The sequence below is a fragment of the Pseudophryne corroboree genome, chromosome 5 (assembly GCF_028390025.1).
Source record: "Pseudophryne corroboree isolate aPseCor3 chromosome 5, aPseCor3.hap2, whole genome shotgun sequence".
Classification (NCBI taxonomy): Eukaryota; Metazoa; Chordata; class Amphibia; order Anura; family Myobatrachidae; genus Pseudophryne; species Pseudophryne corroboree.
Genome location: NC_086448.1, coordinates 731,351,734 through 731,369,044, shown reverse-complemented (window position 1 = coordinate 731,369,044; position 17,311 = coordinate 731,351,734). Strand labels below are relative to the sequence as shown.

The 17,311-nt window shown below is 48.3% G+C and overlaps 1 protein-coding gene across 1 annotated transcript in view; it reads left to right on the top strand.

The window, feature by feature from the left end:
* Nucleotides 1–16,952, top strand: part of CNGB3 (cyclic nucleotide gated channel subunit beta 3) — a 346,397-nt gene extending 329,445 nt beyond the window's left edge. Inside the window, exon 19 of the mRNA XM_063924064.1 lies at nucleotides 13,783–16,952. Within this exon, the coding sequence (XP_063780134.1) occupies nucleotides 13,783–14,052 (270 nt within the window). The 3' untranslated portion in view covers nucleotides 14,053–16,952. The remainder of the gene's footprint in view (nucleotides 1–13,782) is intronic.
* The last annotated feature ends 359 nt before the right edge of the window (nucleotides 16,953–17,311 follow it).

The following is a 17,311-nucleotide window of genomic DNA, read 5'->3' as shown; positions in this document are numbered from 1 at the left end:
GGAACAATGATCACCAACATCCCAGAGGTAAGTATTGGGGTCACTACTAGGGTTAGGGCCCGGGGGGGGTTATGGTTAGGCACAAGAGGGGGGAGGGTTTGCCATATCCTCTCCCCCCCCCCATTTCCCCCGATTCTTAGCCCTGGGTTAGTGTAGGGGACAGGGGAGGGGTAATATAATTTCCGGTATAATGTATCACACCCATAAGACATCATGATGATTTCCAGGGGCATACATGTAACTGGGTGTTCGCACATAGGCTGGATGTTCCAAGGGTGTGTCCTGGTCATTGACCAGGACACACCCTCGGAACATCCAGCCTATGTGTCATGCAGAGAGTAATTCAGGATTTTGGAAGGTGAGCATTGGGAGTCCACATTGATAGTGATGAAGCAGAGTGGCCACATGGATGCTGCCAACTCTGAATGCAGGCAGGGATCTATACTTATTTCTGGGTACGCCATGCTTTGATAACCTACAGGCTACTTTTTTGCCGGAGAGGAAGCTTCGGATCCCCCAAGCAGCCTATACTTACAAATGCACAGCCGGATGTGTCCATGTATACGCTGTAGATAAGCCAGGTCCAAACCTCACAGTAAAGTAAACCTTTTGACTTTTCACACCTCACCAGGAGAAGCTGTTATCCATTGTCCAGGAAAAGAGGATTTTGATAAATTGGCCATAAAAAGAACTGAAAGGATCGTTTAGGGCGTGCAACTGCCACAAATTATATACAGGCCCCCAGGACTCTAAACTCCACAATATAAGATAAATTCTGCTCATTCTATATAACACTACTTTTATTTCATTAACATATCTTTTACTTTAGTTGCACAGTCCTTGATGAGCCCTTGATGGCTATGTGTTGCTGTATGCTTTGCTGTACAATCTAAATGCAATATTCTCTATAGTGATGTGCAGTACAAAGCAAACAGTATGGTTCTGGTCACACACAGATATACTATAAGCTGCTGCTTACATTTCTGCGGCTTATGTTTTAAATAAAATTAACATGAGATACAAACTAACGTTCCTTTTGTAAAGTGTAAGCTTCCAAGGTCAACAGGCTTGTGCAGAAGGTGGTAGAAGCAGCGTTTGTATGGAGAGCAACTTATAATTCCGCTGCTAGCGATGCATTCCCACAGAAAGGTCGGAAGATGCATCATGCAGAAAAGATGATGGATAGCCAGTCAGGAATATAGCTGGAGCAAAGACAGATTGCATAGGTGGAAGAATTATAATATGGAACCAACGGAAAGGTGGGCAAGCAGCGCACCGTGGAAGCCTGCAAATGAGTGAGATCATGAGTGCAGACTGTGTAATTCATATTTTCAGAGATTTTTTATTCAAGGCACCTGTCTTACAGACTTTACTAAAACTTTATCTAAGTTCTGTGGCACAATGATTTTTCTTCTTCAGAATTTTGTTTCTCCCAGTTAAGGTAAAAAAGATTAAACTCAGTTTATTGAAAATAATGTTATTGTTTGATATGAGAATTTTAGTACTCTTGTCAAATATAACAAAGGGGATCCTACATCTGAACACGGACCTAAGTGAGGACATTTGTCCATATGCACTGTTGTGTGCAAGCCTGTGACCCATGGGAGGAGGCCGTGTAGACTGCCATTTTCCCTGTGATTTCTGAAGCTCTAGTGCTAGACTCCGAGACATGGCAGTGTAATGTACAGTATATGGGAGCCCATGCACACTGCAAATTATAGATATGCACCTGCTGGGACTGCATTCCATTTGCTTGGGATCTTTATTATTGTGCACTTGCCCCAGTTCCCATCCAGGATGTAGTTAGCATCCCGACCCTCAGGGTGCCGGCAGACAGAAAATTGGCGCCGGGATCTCAACACCACTCAGAATACTGACGCCGGAATCCCGGCAGCCAACTTCCTGATGAAAGATTCAAGGGAAGGCTAGGATTAGGCTGTGGGGAGCGTTAGGGGGAGGGTAAGGATTAGGCTTACAGTATGTTCCATACAAAGAACTGGCGGTATTCTCTCTGTCGGGATGGCAATGTCAGTATTCTGACAACCGGCATCCTAAACTCCGGGATTCCATATCACAACCTCCTATCCCCACTGCGGAAGACCTCTCTGATTACAAGTGTAATTATGCATACACACAATGCTGCATTGCCTGTAATTGCGTACATTTGGTTCTGACACATGCGTAGAGCAAAAACATGAAATATAGGCTTGGTAACTGAATAAACTCTGCATTAGCCCTCTAATGAGCAGCAAGAAGGAGCAATGCATTTTACTCATGTAGAAGCCATGGTGTTAAGTCATTTCAGTACTTTTATTAAAGGACAGCTCCAATCAAACATTAAGATGCAAGAGTTTTTTCTACTTGTTTGTTTTGGTGGTTGTGGTGATATTGTGTTATTATTTTGTTATGCTGGTGCAGTATTCTATGGGTAAGGTTCAGAGTCGGATAAAGAGAGTAGAGGGCCCTTCAGCATGCTTCATGCGGGGCCCCTCCTCTCTGGCAGCACAGCACAGTAAAATCTGGCTTTTTGCACCAAGTCTAGTGCACATGCAAGGTTCTCCAGGAACTTGGGGGTTAATTCAGAGTTGATCGCAGCAGCAACTTTGTTAGCAGTTGGGCAAAACCATGTGCACTGCAGGTGGGGCAGATATAACATGCAGAGAGAGTTAGATTTGGGTGGGTTATTTTGTATCTGTGCAGGGTAAATACTGGCTGCTTTATTTTTACGCTGAAATTTTGATTTCAGCTTGAACACACCCCACCAGGGAGGTGCAGTCAGGGGAGGCATTGTCATATTCCGGTCTGATGATTACAATAATACAAAGAAGATATTTATAACACAGATTCTGTGTTATAACTAACTTCTTTGTATTATTGTAATCATTTTTGCTGTAAAAAATCCTATCCATAACTGGATGGGAGATAGCGAGAGCGCTGCCTCCCACTGACAATTACAAACTGTATTAAGCAGGGGGCGGGGCCACGGGCGCTGTCAGGAAAAGCCCATGGAAAACAACAAGGAGATGAGGCACCTCTAACTCTGCCTCAGTGACAGGGGCAGGGCTGTGATAGAAGCAGATGCAGGGACGGATCCAGAGGGGGCGTGGCACACTGCTCTCTTGCCCTCCCTGATTGGATGCCTGAAAAGGAAGCCTGGTTTTCAGTACTCATTGGCTTCTTCCCCGACCAGCACTGGGCATCCGTCCCATACATCACTCCATCGGTGGGACACTGGGTCCGGGACTCGGCTGATAGCTCCCGCTTGTGCAGCTCCTTACACACCATTACGCTGCCTGTAACACCACATCCGTCCAGCGGTGCCCTTTGCTGCAGTATACGTCAGGGCTCTGTGAGGGATCAGCTGCCTTGACTAGACAGGAGCCCCCCTAATGCTGCTGGCTTGGCTGCAGGTTCATGGAACAGGTGAGCAGGTCCTGAGTGCTGCGGCCCTCCATTTACCCCTTCCCCCTCTCCTTATCAGGACCGGCTCCATGCAGACAAGCAGTGCCGCGATTTGTGGGTGTTTAGGGGGCGGGGCCTAATGTTGAGAAGTGCCCACCCCCAGGACAGACCTGTGCTGTGTAGTCAGGTAGAGTTATTGTCACTTCTTCTCCCTAATCCCCCTCCCCCTAACACTCGCTCCTCTTGCTCCCCTCTCTGTCTCCCTGACATTCACTCTCTCTTCCTGACAGTGACTCCCTCTCTACCCCAGACACTGGGGGTCATTCAGGCCTCGCTGTTGATGCGTCCCGCAGCGCAGTTTGCTGATGGAGGCAAACTGCACTGCACGGGCAGACACATTGTGGTCGCATCCCCAATTGATGCGGCCGCAGTGTTACTGACAGCGGCAGCTATCGGGCATCGTCTTTGCAGCTTTGGGGGGCGGGCCTGATCGTTTTCGGGGCAGCTGCATGACATCACACTCAGCCGCTCCAAAAACAAAAAAAGGGGGCAGACCGCCTGACAGCACAGCCAGGAGTGAACCTTAGTTGCAATGCATCCGTAATCTTATTGCCAACACATCGGGAGGCGGCCTAACACATGCTGGGTGGCCCTCAGCATGTGCGGAGATGGACGCAGATCTGACTGCGTATGCATTGATCTGCGGCCATCTCTGAATAAGGCCCACTGTCTCTCACACTTTCTCTCTCTCTTCCTGACACTCTCTCCCCAACACTATATCTCACTCCCTCTCTCTCCCTAACACTGTGTCTCTCCCTTTCTGACACTATCTTCCTCTCTCTCCAACACTGTCTCTCCCTTTCGCACACTATCTCTCTCTCTGCCTGAGACTCTCTCTCCCTCTCTCTTCCCCGACACTACTGTATATCTCACATCCGCTCTCTCCCTGACACTGTGTCTCTCTCTTTCTTACACTGTCTTCCTCTCTCTCTCCCTGACACTGTCTCTCCCTCTCGCACACTCTCTCTCCCCGACACTCTCTCTCTGCCACTCTCTCTCCCCTCTCTCTGACACTCTGTCCCCCTCTCTCTCTCCCTGCCACACTCTCTCCCTGACACTGTCTCTCTCCCTCTTTCTTTCCCTAACACTCTCTCACTCTTTCTCCCTCCCGGACACTTTCTCTCACTCCCGCTCGCTTCTCTCTCTCGCTCCTCCCCCTCTCTCTCTCTCTCTCTCTGACACCTTTTCTATCTTTTGCTCTATTCCTGACCCACCCGGCTCTCTCTCCATTTATTTCTTGCTTCTCTCTCTCACCCTGGCACCCTTTCTCACCCTTGCTCCTCTCTTTCTCCCTGATACCCTCGCTCTCTCCCTGACACCCTCTTTGTCTCTCTCTCTCCCCTCACTTCCTTCTCTCGTAAGGGGAAGTGACAGCGGCAGTGGGTGGTGGATGTGTGTGTGCAGGGCCGAGGTGGGGGTGGGGGGTCCAGAGATATCCACGTATTGGGCCCCAAGATTTCTATTGCTAGCCCTGCCTCCAATCCTCCAATCCTCTCTCTGCCCCAGTTCCTCTAGATGAGTGACTGCACTCTTATTGTCCTGTCTCTGACTCTATTACCCTCCAGCCCCAGCCCCATTCAGTCTCTCCACCTGCCCCTGTCTCTGGCCCTCTCCATTTGTGACTGCTTTGTTGTTGTACTATTTTTGACAACCTCTATTATCTCCCCCAGTCACCTCTCGCCTGCCCCTATTCCTCTCCCTCTCATTGTTCTGTCTCTAACACGATCCCCCAGCCGCACCCTCTCTTTCTGTCTCCCTTTCTTCGTTCATCGCATCATTGCCCCACCCACACTGGCCAGTGCCTCCCCAGCCATCGACCTCACCGCACATCACTGGACCCCACCCAAATCTATCTCTCTCTGCACATGTTATATCTGCCCCCCCTGCAGTGCACATGGTTTTGCCCATCTGTTAACAAATTTGCTGCAGCGATCAACTCTGAATTAGGCCCTTGGTGTCTGCGCTATACTCCCAGATGCTTCTCTAATGAGCATGTGCAAATCTCCGAAAATGACCATCACACCATTTTCCCGGTGATTTCAATCTGCAGTTGCTAACGACACGGTACTCTGAAGAGGTAGGTATAATTATATGGGTGCATCCATTATAGACATACCAATGGTAAGGTTGAACTCATAAAATCATAGTTCTATATGTGTTTTAGAGTTTTTTTGCATGGTTATTATACACTAGGTGCTTCATCGCGCCCTACGGGCGCTCTTCACACCGTCGCAAGGGGCTACGCCCCCTTAACCCTTGCATGCCTTTCTGGGGTTCAATATTTGTATTATATGGAGTATTACCTGCATTCCTTTGTTAGTGGTTAAATATTGCACAATGAAAGGGCGTGCGATGGTGAAGGAGGCGCAGCCCCTTGCGACGGCGTGAACAGCACCTGCAGGGCATGATGTACAGAATGTAGCGGGTGCGGGGGGGACTGCGGATGGGGGCGGGTGTCTGTAGATGCTGCGGGTGGAGGAGGGGGTGGAAGCAGGGGAGGGTCCGGATGGGGAAGGGTCGAGAGGTGCTGCGGATGGGGGAGGGGCAGAGGAGTGGGGGCTGCAGATGGGGGAGGGGTCCAGAGGCACTGCAGGTGGGGGAGGGGCAGGGGTGCTACGGGTGGGAGAGGGGCAGGTGCGGGGATGTTGCGGATGGGTGAAGGGTTTCGGAGGTGCTGTGGGATGGGAAGGGGCGGGGGTGCCGGGGGTGGGGTAGAGGGTCCGGAGGCACCATGGGTGGGGGAAGAGTAGGTACAGGTGGTGCGGCGGATGGAAAAGGGGGTCTCGAAGCGCTGCAGGTGGTGGAGGGGCAGGTGTGGGGGTGCCGTGGGTGGGGGAGGGGGGGGACCACGGATTGAGGAGGGTGTCTGCAGATGCTGTGGGTGGAGGGGGGGCAGGTGTGGGGGAAGAGATATATGGGGGGGTGGATGGTGGAGGGGGCCTGGAGGTGCTGTGGGTGGTGGAGAGGCGGGGGAGTGGGAGCCGCGGGTAGTGTAGGGGGTCTGGAGGCACAGCGTGGGGGGATGGGTGCCGCATGTGGTGGAGGGGAAGGTACGGAGGTGTGGTGCATTGGGGAGGGGTCTGGAGGCGCTGCGGGTACTGTACCTGCCAAAAAGGTAGTTGGAGGGTATGCAGTAACAGGGCCAGGACAGGGGTGACAGGGCCAGGACAGGAGTGACAGGGCCAGGACAGGAGTGACAGGGCCAGGACAGGGGTGACGGGGCCAGGACAGGGGTAATGGGGCCAGGACAGGGGCGATGGGGCCAGGACAGAAATGACAGGGACAGGATAGGGGTGACATGGCCAGGGTAGGGGCGGCAGGACCAGGACAGGGGTGACAGGGCCAGTATAGGGTTGACAGGGCAAGCACAGGGGTGACAGGGCCAGGATAGGGGTACCAGGGCCAGCATAAGGGTGACAGGGCCAGGATAAGGGTGAAAGGGCCAGGATATGGGTAAAAGGGCCAGGATAAGGGTGACAGGGCAAGGCCAGGGGTGACAGGGACATGACAGAACACAGGGCACGGGAGAGGTTGGTATTAGGGACAAAACAGTGGTGACAGACAGATGTGTCTTACCGGAGTCACTGCTGCTGGCTGCTGCTGTTCCACTCCAACCTGTTGGGATCTGCTGCTGGTGGAGACTTAGCATGGTTGACTCTCTCAGGCTGGAGTCCTGCTTCCTCTGCCTGTCTGCATCCCTCCCCCCCCTCCTCAGTCACACACCGCAGACCTCGCGCAGCTGCCGGGCACTGTGGTAAGGGTAGACTGGGAGTGACTGGTTAGCCCCCGGAGACGCTGCTGCTGGAGGGAGGAGGGGGTCATAGCATGCACGCGGCGCGGACCTCGCGGCTGCCGGGCACTGTGGAAAGGGGAGACTGGGAGTGACTGTTTAGCTCCCTGGAGACGCTGCGGCTGGAGAGAGGAGGGGGTCGGAGCCTGCAAGCAGCGCAGACTTCTGCAGCGCTACCCGCCGGCTAAAGTGTGTGATGGAGCTGGGCGCACCTCACTGCGGGTGGCAGCGCTGCAGCTAGCGGTGGGGTTGCCGGGGCTGGAGATAACAGGCGGTATGGAACCTGCACAGCGGCAGGTGCCCCACAAAACTGCAGCTAAGAAGCGTGGAGTGTGCCAGAAAGTGACGCTCCTCCGCGTCAGAGAGACCCTGCTGAGTATGCTGATGTGGGGGGTCAAGCACACAGTGAGCCGGTGCCCGTCTGTCTGTACGGCTTACCCCCTCACACACCCCCATACCTCCCCACTGTCCCGATTTTCGCGGGACAGTCCCATTTTTTTGGGTCTGTCCCGCTGTCCCACCCGTGGCCCGCAGTGTCCCCCGATGCGGGGGGGGGGGGCAGTTGGGAAGTTCCTGAACTCGCTGTTCTGCTTAGCAGAGCAGCGATGAATAGATGCGCACAGCCTCTATTTAGTGGAGACAGGAGGAGAGGGGGCATCAGGGGGTACGGATTAAGGGGGGGTTCCGGCAGCAGAGCTGGATTAAGGGGGGGGGGCAGGGGGTACGTACCGTGGGCCCCACAGTTTTAGGGGGCCCCCCGGCTGGAGTAGCTCTGTCCCAGCTCTTAAGCTCCCCGTCCTGCCAGTAACAGCAGCAGCATTGTGCTACATTCAGCACACGCTCCTGCGTGTTGGCAGGTCTGTGGTGTTGCAGGGTCCCTGCTTTCTTCTGCCTGTGCGGGTGTGTAGGGGGGAGCGACCACCCCCTCTGGATTTACCCCTAGCTGAGGGGCCAAAATCCCATGGAAAAAAAAAATCTCCGGAATTTGCATAAGGGGGCGTGCCACGCGTCCCGCGATTAGGCCACGCCCCCAAACCCACAGCAGGCACAGCAATGAGATAGGGCCCCCCTGTCTCAAGTGCCCTGGGCCACCCGGACTCATAATCCGCCCCTGGGGGCATGCCAGCAGCTCACAGAGCGCTGGTCATGCCCCCTCACTGACGAAAACGGGGGCCCTCCCGTGAAGCCACGCCCCTTTTCGTTGGCCATGCCCCCTTTTCGCCGTGTGTGTGTCCCTCCTGTCTGAAGAAAGCTGGCAGGTATGCCCCCCTGCCTGTGCCATGCCCATACTATCTACTTCTGCTCCTAGTCTCCTATAGATTTGCCCAGATCTGTGACTCATTTGACTAACTCCGCCCAGTGTTGTGACTCCGCCCAGCGTTAGCAAATGAGTCACAAAGTCACAGATCTGGGCTATTATATAGGAGATTTCCTGCTTGTTTTCAACAGAAGGTTCTGGAAAACAATTAAAAAAATAAAGAGCATTAAAAAAATAATTTAAAAAAGTGCAATAACCGCCTATCTCCGTATTTGGAATTGCACATATCTGCGAACCTATTGCTATTATAATCCTTAATTTACAGTCTGCCACAGAGCATAGTACATAGAAACGTACAAACATAACAGGACAAAAGCAATATACGCAGCAGTCAATAACTAGTACACAGGTATGCAAAGGCAGTCACTATAACTAGAAGACCAGCACTGGATGTATCTGTACCCCAGTTGACGGGCGCAGCAGGCAGGCACAGAGCCACTGACTGTATTATCCAAAGCCGACGAGATGTTGGAGGGTAAAACTTTATTACTTTGTAAAGTACCTTTTACCTTTTCACCTATTATTTGTTTAGTTAATGCTGCCTAAAGGCTTTCCAGTGGCTTGTGAAATATTAATGGGAAAGAAATGTCTGTGTAGGGTGACTTCAATTTAGCACAAGAAAGCCCAGAACATTGGGGAAAGTACATTTCTGGGAAATAAAATGCTTTGTCATTTTCTTTCCTAACAGTCTCCTCCAGGCCAGGGACTAGTTTCACATTTTTAATACTAACTCTGCCAGTTTCCTGGAGATTTTAGCCAGAGGCTGCACGCACACAGCATGCCTAATATTACCTCACAGACTCCAGCAGACAGGCCATCTATAACTGTCCCAGGGCGGGCTCCACCACAAGACAGACGCATCAAACTATGCTGTCTGCCAGAATATTAATACAAAACAAATTTGTCATGTCCTTAACAAAGATATAAGATAAAATATGATGGCAGATAGATTGGGGGGAAAAGAGACCGCAGTACTTGTAGTTTCAGACTTGACAATTAGTTGACTGTAATAAACATCTCATAATAATTCCCTGGGCAGCCTAAAGCAGTGCACTGTCGTACTGGTAAGGACTTTCTAGAAAAAAACTACTGTAACAAAAAAAAAAATGGGGCAAATCTGATTAACTGCATGAATTATGTGTAATATAACTGCAGTTCAAGGGATGACGTCTCATGACTGACACACCTATGTTTGAAGAATTTTCTCAGAGATTGTGAATGTAACACCAATACCACTTTCACATCGCAATGCCAGGTCCCACCCGGGAATTGGAAACGGGTCCTTCCCGGATGGGACCCGGCACTGGACCCTTACTCACTGCCACCTGGACCCGGCAATATACCAGGTTGGGTTGCTATAGGGGGTGGGGGTGGAGCCAGCATCTGGGGCGGGTGCGGAGGCGGCGCTGGGAGATGAGATCATCTCAGCGCCACCTCTCTCTATGCAGTGAACGAGTCCCGGGTCGCATCGATCCGGCAACCCGTTTACACAGCCACTGACCCGGTATTTAACCTGGGAATAACACCACTTAGGTCGACAGTCATTAGGTCGACCACTATTGGTCGACAGTCATTAGGTCGACAGGGTCATTAGGTCAACATGGTCATTAGGTTGACATGTACTAGGTCGACAGTTCAAAAGGTCGACATGAGTTTTTCAAAATTTTTCTTCTTCAATTTTTGGACTTTTTCATACTTTACAATCCACGTGGACTACAATTGGGATTGGTAACCTGCCCGAAGCATAGCGTGAGTGCACTAATTGGGGTTCCCCGTCACTTTACGAAGAAAACAACACTAAAAAAAACTTTAAAAAAAACTCATGTTCACTTTTTGACCTGTCGACCTAGTACATGTCAACCTAATGACCTAATGATTAGTAAATCTACCCCAGGCAGTTACGAGAGGTGGAATAGTTGTGTAATAATAATTACAGTTTGGGATATAAGGAAAGAGAAACAGGATGCTAATAATCCAGAACAACAGAGCCGGCCATAGGCATAGGCAATTGCCTAGGGCATTTGATATGCCTAAGGGCATCAGCAGCTTCTGCTAATTAAAATGATATGCGGCATGCCTATATTGTGTGTGTAGCATTTCATATGCAGATACAGCCAGAGTCTCACACAGTATATAGGCATGCTGCATATCATTTTAATCAACAGAATCTGATTGTGCATCCTAGTCACATAGCAATGCAAATTTTCATAAAAAAAGGTGCCCAACATTAGCATTGAGGCAAGATTTATGAAGACACATCTGTATCCAATTAGAGGCAGAGGTCACAGTGTTAGTGGCAGTGTGATTGCTGTGTGCATGTGAGTGGGTTGGTTGTGCAGTAGTGTTCGGAATATGTGTAAGGAGCATTATGTGTGTCAAAGGAATCAACATGGGTTTATGAAGGACAGATCCTGTCAAACCAACTTACTTGGCTTTTATGAAACAGTAAGCGCAAACCTAGATCAGGGTAAAGACGTGGATGTAATCTTTTTAGACTTTGCCAAAGCGTTTGATACTGTACCACACATGAGACTTATATACAAGCTACAAGAATCAGGGCTAGGAAGCACAATATGCACTTGGGTCAAAAACTGGTTAGATAATAGGAAGCAGCGCGTTGTGGTTAATGGATATTTTTCAACTTGGACTTAAGTGCTAAGTGGTGTGCCGCAAGGCTCAGTATTAGGACCGCTATTGTTCAATATTTTCATTAACGACCTAACAGAAGGTCTAGAGAGCATGGTGTCAATTTTTGCAGATGATACCAAATTGTGTAAGGCTATAAATACAGAGGAGGATGCCGAGTCTCTTCAGAACGACTTAGTTAAATTAGAAGCATGGGCAGCCAAATGGAGAATGCGCTTCAACACAGACAAGTGTAAGGTAATGCACTGTGGTAACAAGAACAAAAATTACACCTACCTACTAAATGGGGTAAAACTAGGGGATTCTGTACTGGAAAAGGACTTAGGTGTCCTCATAGATAGCAAGCTAAGCAGTAGTACCCAAAGTAGGACTGCAGCAAAGAAGGCTAATAAGATATTAGCATGCATAAAACGGGGTATTGATGCTAGGGACGAGAGTATTATACTCCCATTATATAAATCACTAGTGAGGCCACACCTTGAATACTGTGTACAGTTCTGGGCACCGTACTACAAAAAGGATATCCTGGAGCTTGAAAAGGTACAAAGGAGGGCGACCAAACTAATTAAGGGCATGGAGACGATGGAATACAAGGAAAGGTTTGAAAGACTAGGCATGTTTACATTGGAAAAGCGGAGACTAAGAGGGGATATGATCAACATCTACAAATATATAAGGGGACAATACTCAGAGCTTGCGCGGGACCTGTTTTTGGTTAGATCAACACAGAGGACTCGTGGACACTCGCTCAGGTTAGAGGAGAGGAGATTCTGCACAATACGGCGTAAAGGCTTTTTCACGGTAAGGACAATACGTGTTTGGAATTCCCTGCCCGAGGGAGTTGTAATGGCGGAATCTGTCAACACCTTTAAGAATGGGTTAGATAAATTCCTATTGGATAAGGATATCCAGGGGTATGGTGCATAGTCATGCATTATAGTTACTATTTAGTCAAATCATCATGCAGAGGACACCACAAATAGGTTGAACTCGATGGACAATTGTCTTTTTTCAACCTCAGATACTATGTTACTATGTTACTATGTAAAAATGCATTAATAATGTGCAACATGTGTAAGGGGCACTATGTGTGTCATTATGTGTATAAGGGCATTAATAATGTGCGGCATATGTGTAACAGGGTACTACTGTATGTGTGTCATTATGTGTATAGGTGCACTAATAATGTGCAGCAAATTTGTAGGGGACACTATGTGTGTCATTATGTGTATAAGGGCATTAATAATGTGCGGCATATATGTAAGGGACATTATGTGTAAAAGGGCATTAATAAAGGTTGTCATAATGTGTAAGGACATTAATAATGTGTAAGGGGCATTACTGTGTGGAATTATGGGTATAAATGCATTACTAATGTGTTGCATTATGTGTATGAGATGCTTTACTATGTGGCGTTGCGTATAGAAAGAGCACTACTGTGTCGTCTAATATGAATAAAGAGCAATAGGGTGTGCTGTAATGTGAATAAGGAGGCGTAATTGGAATTGGGGATACTATTATGTGGCCATGCCCCTTGCCAGCAAAAACACACCCCTTTTTGGGCTGTGCGCCAAATGTACGAACTGTTCCTATTTAAAATATAGGGGGTACAAACACCCAAATAAGGACTGCTATGGGTGAGGGGTGATGGTGCTGGGAAACAGGTGCACGGTCAGAGGCGGAACCAGCGGGGGTGCTAGTGGGCACCAGCCAAAATCTTGCCTAGGGCATCATATTGGTTAGGGCCGGCTCTGCAGAACAACTTTCATTCTAGTTTGGATCTTTGTGAAATACTGTACAGTATGTTTCCACAAAGAGCATTTCTTATCCCACATTTTACAGGAGGCTCCTTATCAGTGAGATAGGATCGTTAGCAGTAGGACTTTCTCTTCTCTGCCGTGCTGTGCTCTTTTACGAGATTGATGAGTGCAATGAGAATAAGCTCCCCTGAGCCAGCGCTCACTGTGTCCACATGCAAATTCTAGGTACATTCTGCTCACACAATTGGGATAAGAACACAATCTTGTTTTCTTCATTAGCAGTTTTGCTTCCTGCCCCAGCACTTGGTATTTCAGGCTGAGAAGCTCCAATAGCAGGGACCCACAACAAATAGATACACATTCCTTTCAGCTGAAATTATTATTATTGAAATTATGATTCTCTCCATCCACATGCTGCCTCATGTGTTTGCTTGCTGGGAAAGCGGCTGTCATTTATTTCTATTGCATAGTCGAAGACGCCAGCCTGTGCATTGCTTTCTGTTATTGTGACATATTTCAGTTAAACAGCTGAGATTTATTATGGACAGGAGTCAGTGTCTGACTTTGACGTAGGTGAGAAGAGGGCGTGTGTTCCGGTGGCTTATTACTCTGCGGCCGACTGGTGACATTTGTCTCTCTTCCCTGATGTACTACAGCTGAGACAGCTGCTCCCATCAAGTAGATCTGTAACCGTTTCCTATGATCTGTGGCGGCAGCAGCACATCCATATTCCCACCAGTGACAGTACACCATTATTTGTTGCCTGTTTAAGTACAGATAAATGTATGTTCTCTATTTCGTTAAAGGGAAATCCAGGGATTAGCGGTTCAGAAATGCCCTTAAATCAAGGAGAGCGGGAGAAGAGCAATAATTTGAAAGAGGAACAAGAGCCCTGCAAGCCAGCGGCAAGCAGCCAGGGAGATGAAGAGAAGAAGGATAATGGGGCTTCATCAAAGACAAATGTCCAAACAGATGCCAAGAACAAGTCTTACATTATAACAATGTCTCCCTCAACCAAGGCTGGGGAAGGAGAAGTTCTCACCGTGGAAGTCAGAGAACCTGTGAAGAGAGCTTGACAGGCTGAAAGGCCTCACCATTCAAGGCGCAGCACCAACAAAGTATAGATGTGTTTCAGGGAACGCAATTATTACTATTATTTATTTATGAAGTATAAAGTTGCAGGATACACAATTGGGGAGCTTACGCACTATGAGCCTGATGCTGAGTCAGAAGTAAATCATAAGTATGTTACTCAAAAGAATCACGTACTGAAAAACATACCTACCCATATATAGTTACCCAACGAGCTGTAATCACATCTGTGTGTGCAGGATCTGCGCCTGGTTTGCTACTGGTTATCATCAGCTGTGTGTTCTTGCACCTGCCTGGTGATAGGTCAGAAGATACGCCTCTAAAGGGGCTTTTTTGCTCTTATGACCAGGTTGCGCATTTGCATGGACACGCCCTCAATGAGCCCCACCTATGCTGCTACCTAGTTCAGTCTCTTCAGTGGAAAGCATAGATGAAGTCGAAATGAACTTTGCAGCGCCCGTACTTGTGTGCGCCCATTTTTGTAGCAGTGTAAATCTCTGCAAGGTGAGCTCCATAAACAGGTGTACAGTACATTCAACTCCACATCAGTCCTAACATGTTGAAGTACTTGCAAAGCCAAAATTATATTTACACTGTCAGAAATGCTAGCAGGTGCTACTTATTAGACTACAGTATATGATATAAAATATCATCTTTAAAAATTACAGACTATGGAGGTGATTCAGATCTGATTGCTGGGCTGCTAACTTTACTGTCCTGCGTTCAGATAGTCGCCGCCTCAAGGGGGAGTGTATATTTGTCGTGCAAGTGTGCGATCGCATGTGTCTGCCGAGCTGCTAAAATTCAGTGTGTGCAGTCTCCGCGCAGCCCAGGACTTACTCCTACAGTGCGATCACATCAGGCTGATCGTGGCCGGAGCTGACGTTAGACAATAGACACCCTCCCTGAAAACGCTTGGGCACGCCTGCGTTTTTTCCAGACACTCCCAATAAATTCTCAGTTACCACCCACAAACAGCTTCCTCCTGTCAATCACCTTGCAAACGCCTGTGCGAACGGATGTTTTGCACCATCCCGTCGCTGACCGGCAATGTCCATTCTTGTTGTCCGATGTGCGTGCGCATTGCAGTGCATACGCATGCGCTGTAATGACCAGATTGCCTGCTGTGCGAAAACACACAGCAGCAATCAGATCTGAATGACCCCCTATATACAGATATAGCCATGCTCATCTTATTGTGATGCGGCATGCTGCATCACTGCATGCTCAATGGCTGGCATGCCATGTTGCAGCATGCTGCATCACAGTAAGATGAGCATGGCTACATCTGTACACACATGAGTGTGGTATAAAATTGGTTCCATACAGTACAGTCAATGTTAGGCTGAACCTTGGATAGCAGAATTCAAATTTATAAAGAGTTGGGTTTTAAGATATGCTTAATTAGAATGATGCAGTTTTGTCATTATTAATAAAGTTATTGTGATTATTGGTACTGATTTCTTATGTCTTAGAGTTAAGTTTTTTGGGATCAACATAACATTTTTTTCATAAACTCCAGTGGCAACAGACACTGAAATCTATACAAAGTTTTGGGCTGGGGCATGAATGAAGGGCCTACTGGTGGCATGCAGTGATAGGGACCCATGCTTAAGGGGTGTTGTCAGCCCCCACAGGGGCTTGGCCAGACATTAGAAATCAAGTAACCAATCCATACATGCCAACATTCTGGCTGCCTCCTCCGAGAGGAGACAGCCAGGACGGCAAAGTGGGGGGCATGGCTTCGGCATGAGAGGGCGTGGCAAGGGGCAGTGACACCAAATTGGGGGGGGGGGGGGCGTGACAGCAGAATCCAGTCATCACCCCGCTACACACTGCCAAGATTACCGGCGTTGTGAGTGAGGGGGCAGGGCCGCGATAACGCGATTCTGCACAAATTGCCTCGGGTTGGGGGGTCCAGCCAGGAAACTTGCCCACTCTTCCAGGAGGCCAGGAGCGACACACGATTTTCAGGAGCCTCCCGGGTATTCCCATCATAGGGTACCAATGTTTAATTCGAGTGCAATGTGGAACCTGATGTCTGTGCAGTGGCGGTTCCTGAAGTGGGGCTGCTGAACAGCCCAAAACTTTAATAGGGGAGCCACACCAAATGCCAATTCTGGCTGGCGATGTTTGGCACTGTTTGGGGGGCAGTTGGTGTGGTTCCCCTATTTTAATTTTGGACTGCATTGCAGCCCCACATCTGGAACCACCACTGCATTTGTGGCAGGAGTGTGGTCACCAGAGATTTCCCCTGTACCCCTTGAGCCAGTCTAATCCTGGGGATATTACTCTAATATTTACTAAATTACCAAGCTTGTGTATAATATTTAAAAAATCTACCAGTAATGAATGTTCGATTCATCTTAATGAGCAAGATGAGTCCTTCAACATATATTATTTAACCATAAATTACTACTATAAAAAGCTAAATGCATATGCCATATTAAAAATGTAAATATATCAAAATACCACAGTCATATAATGCAGCAAGATAGATGGATATTTTATAGTGTATCACTTAGCTTTAAATACATTTCTGCTTGTCAGAAAAATGTCCCTGGCACGTATTTCACTGTATTCAGCATCTGAGGTGTTTTTTAGTTATTTATTTATTTAAAATACAATTATTGTTCTGTCCCAAAGTAATGCTGTTGCTTACAGAAGGTCACTTCTAATGGCAGCAATGGATAAAAGCTTATATGTGATTGATATTCTGTATGTTCTGTCCATGTGTTTCCATCTGCGTCATTACTTTTTATTATATTCCATAGGACACATTATAAATTGCATTTGTATTGTAATGCAACATGCAAAAGAAGTAAAAATGTGACATAATGAGCAATGAAGAAATAAACTTCAGTGTGGTTATTTACTATCAGAATTCAGTGTCTTCTCTTGTACTGTGCATGTATAGCAGTTGGCCGGTGCCTGCGTCAGTGGGGGTCGACCGGTAAAATCTATGATATAGGGACTAATTCAGTAGTGGTCGCAGAAGTCAGAAAATTGCAAACAGGCGATTCTCGGGCATCTGCGCATGTGCTGCAGCCGCACCGTGCATGCGTGACCATTCACCGTGTGATCGCAACCTGGAAGGATGCGATCAGATTTCGATTGATATCGGTAGATGTCAGAGTGTCAGCGACGCAGGGTTGGGAGGATCTGGACAACGAGGTGTGTCCGGACCATATTAGGGGCGTCCGCGTGACATCACACCCGGCCAATGCATTTGAATAAATGGCG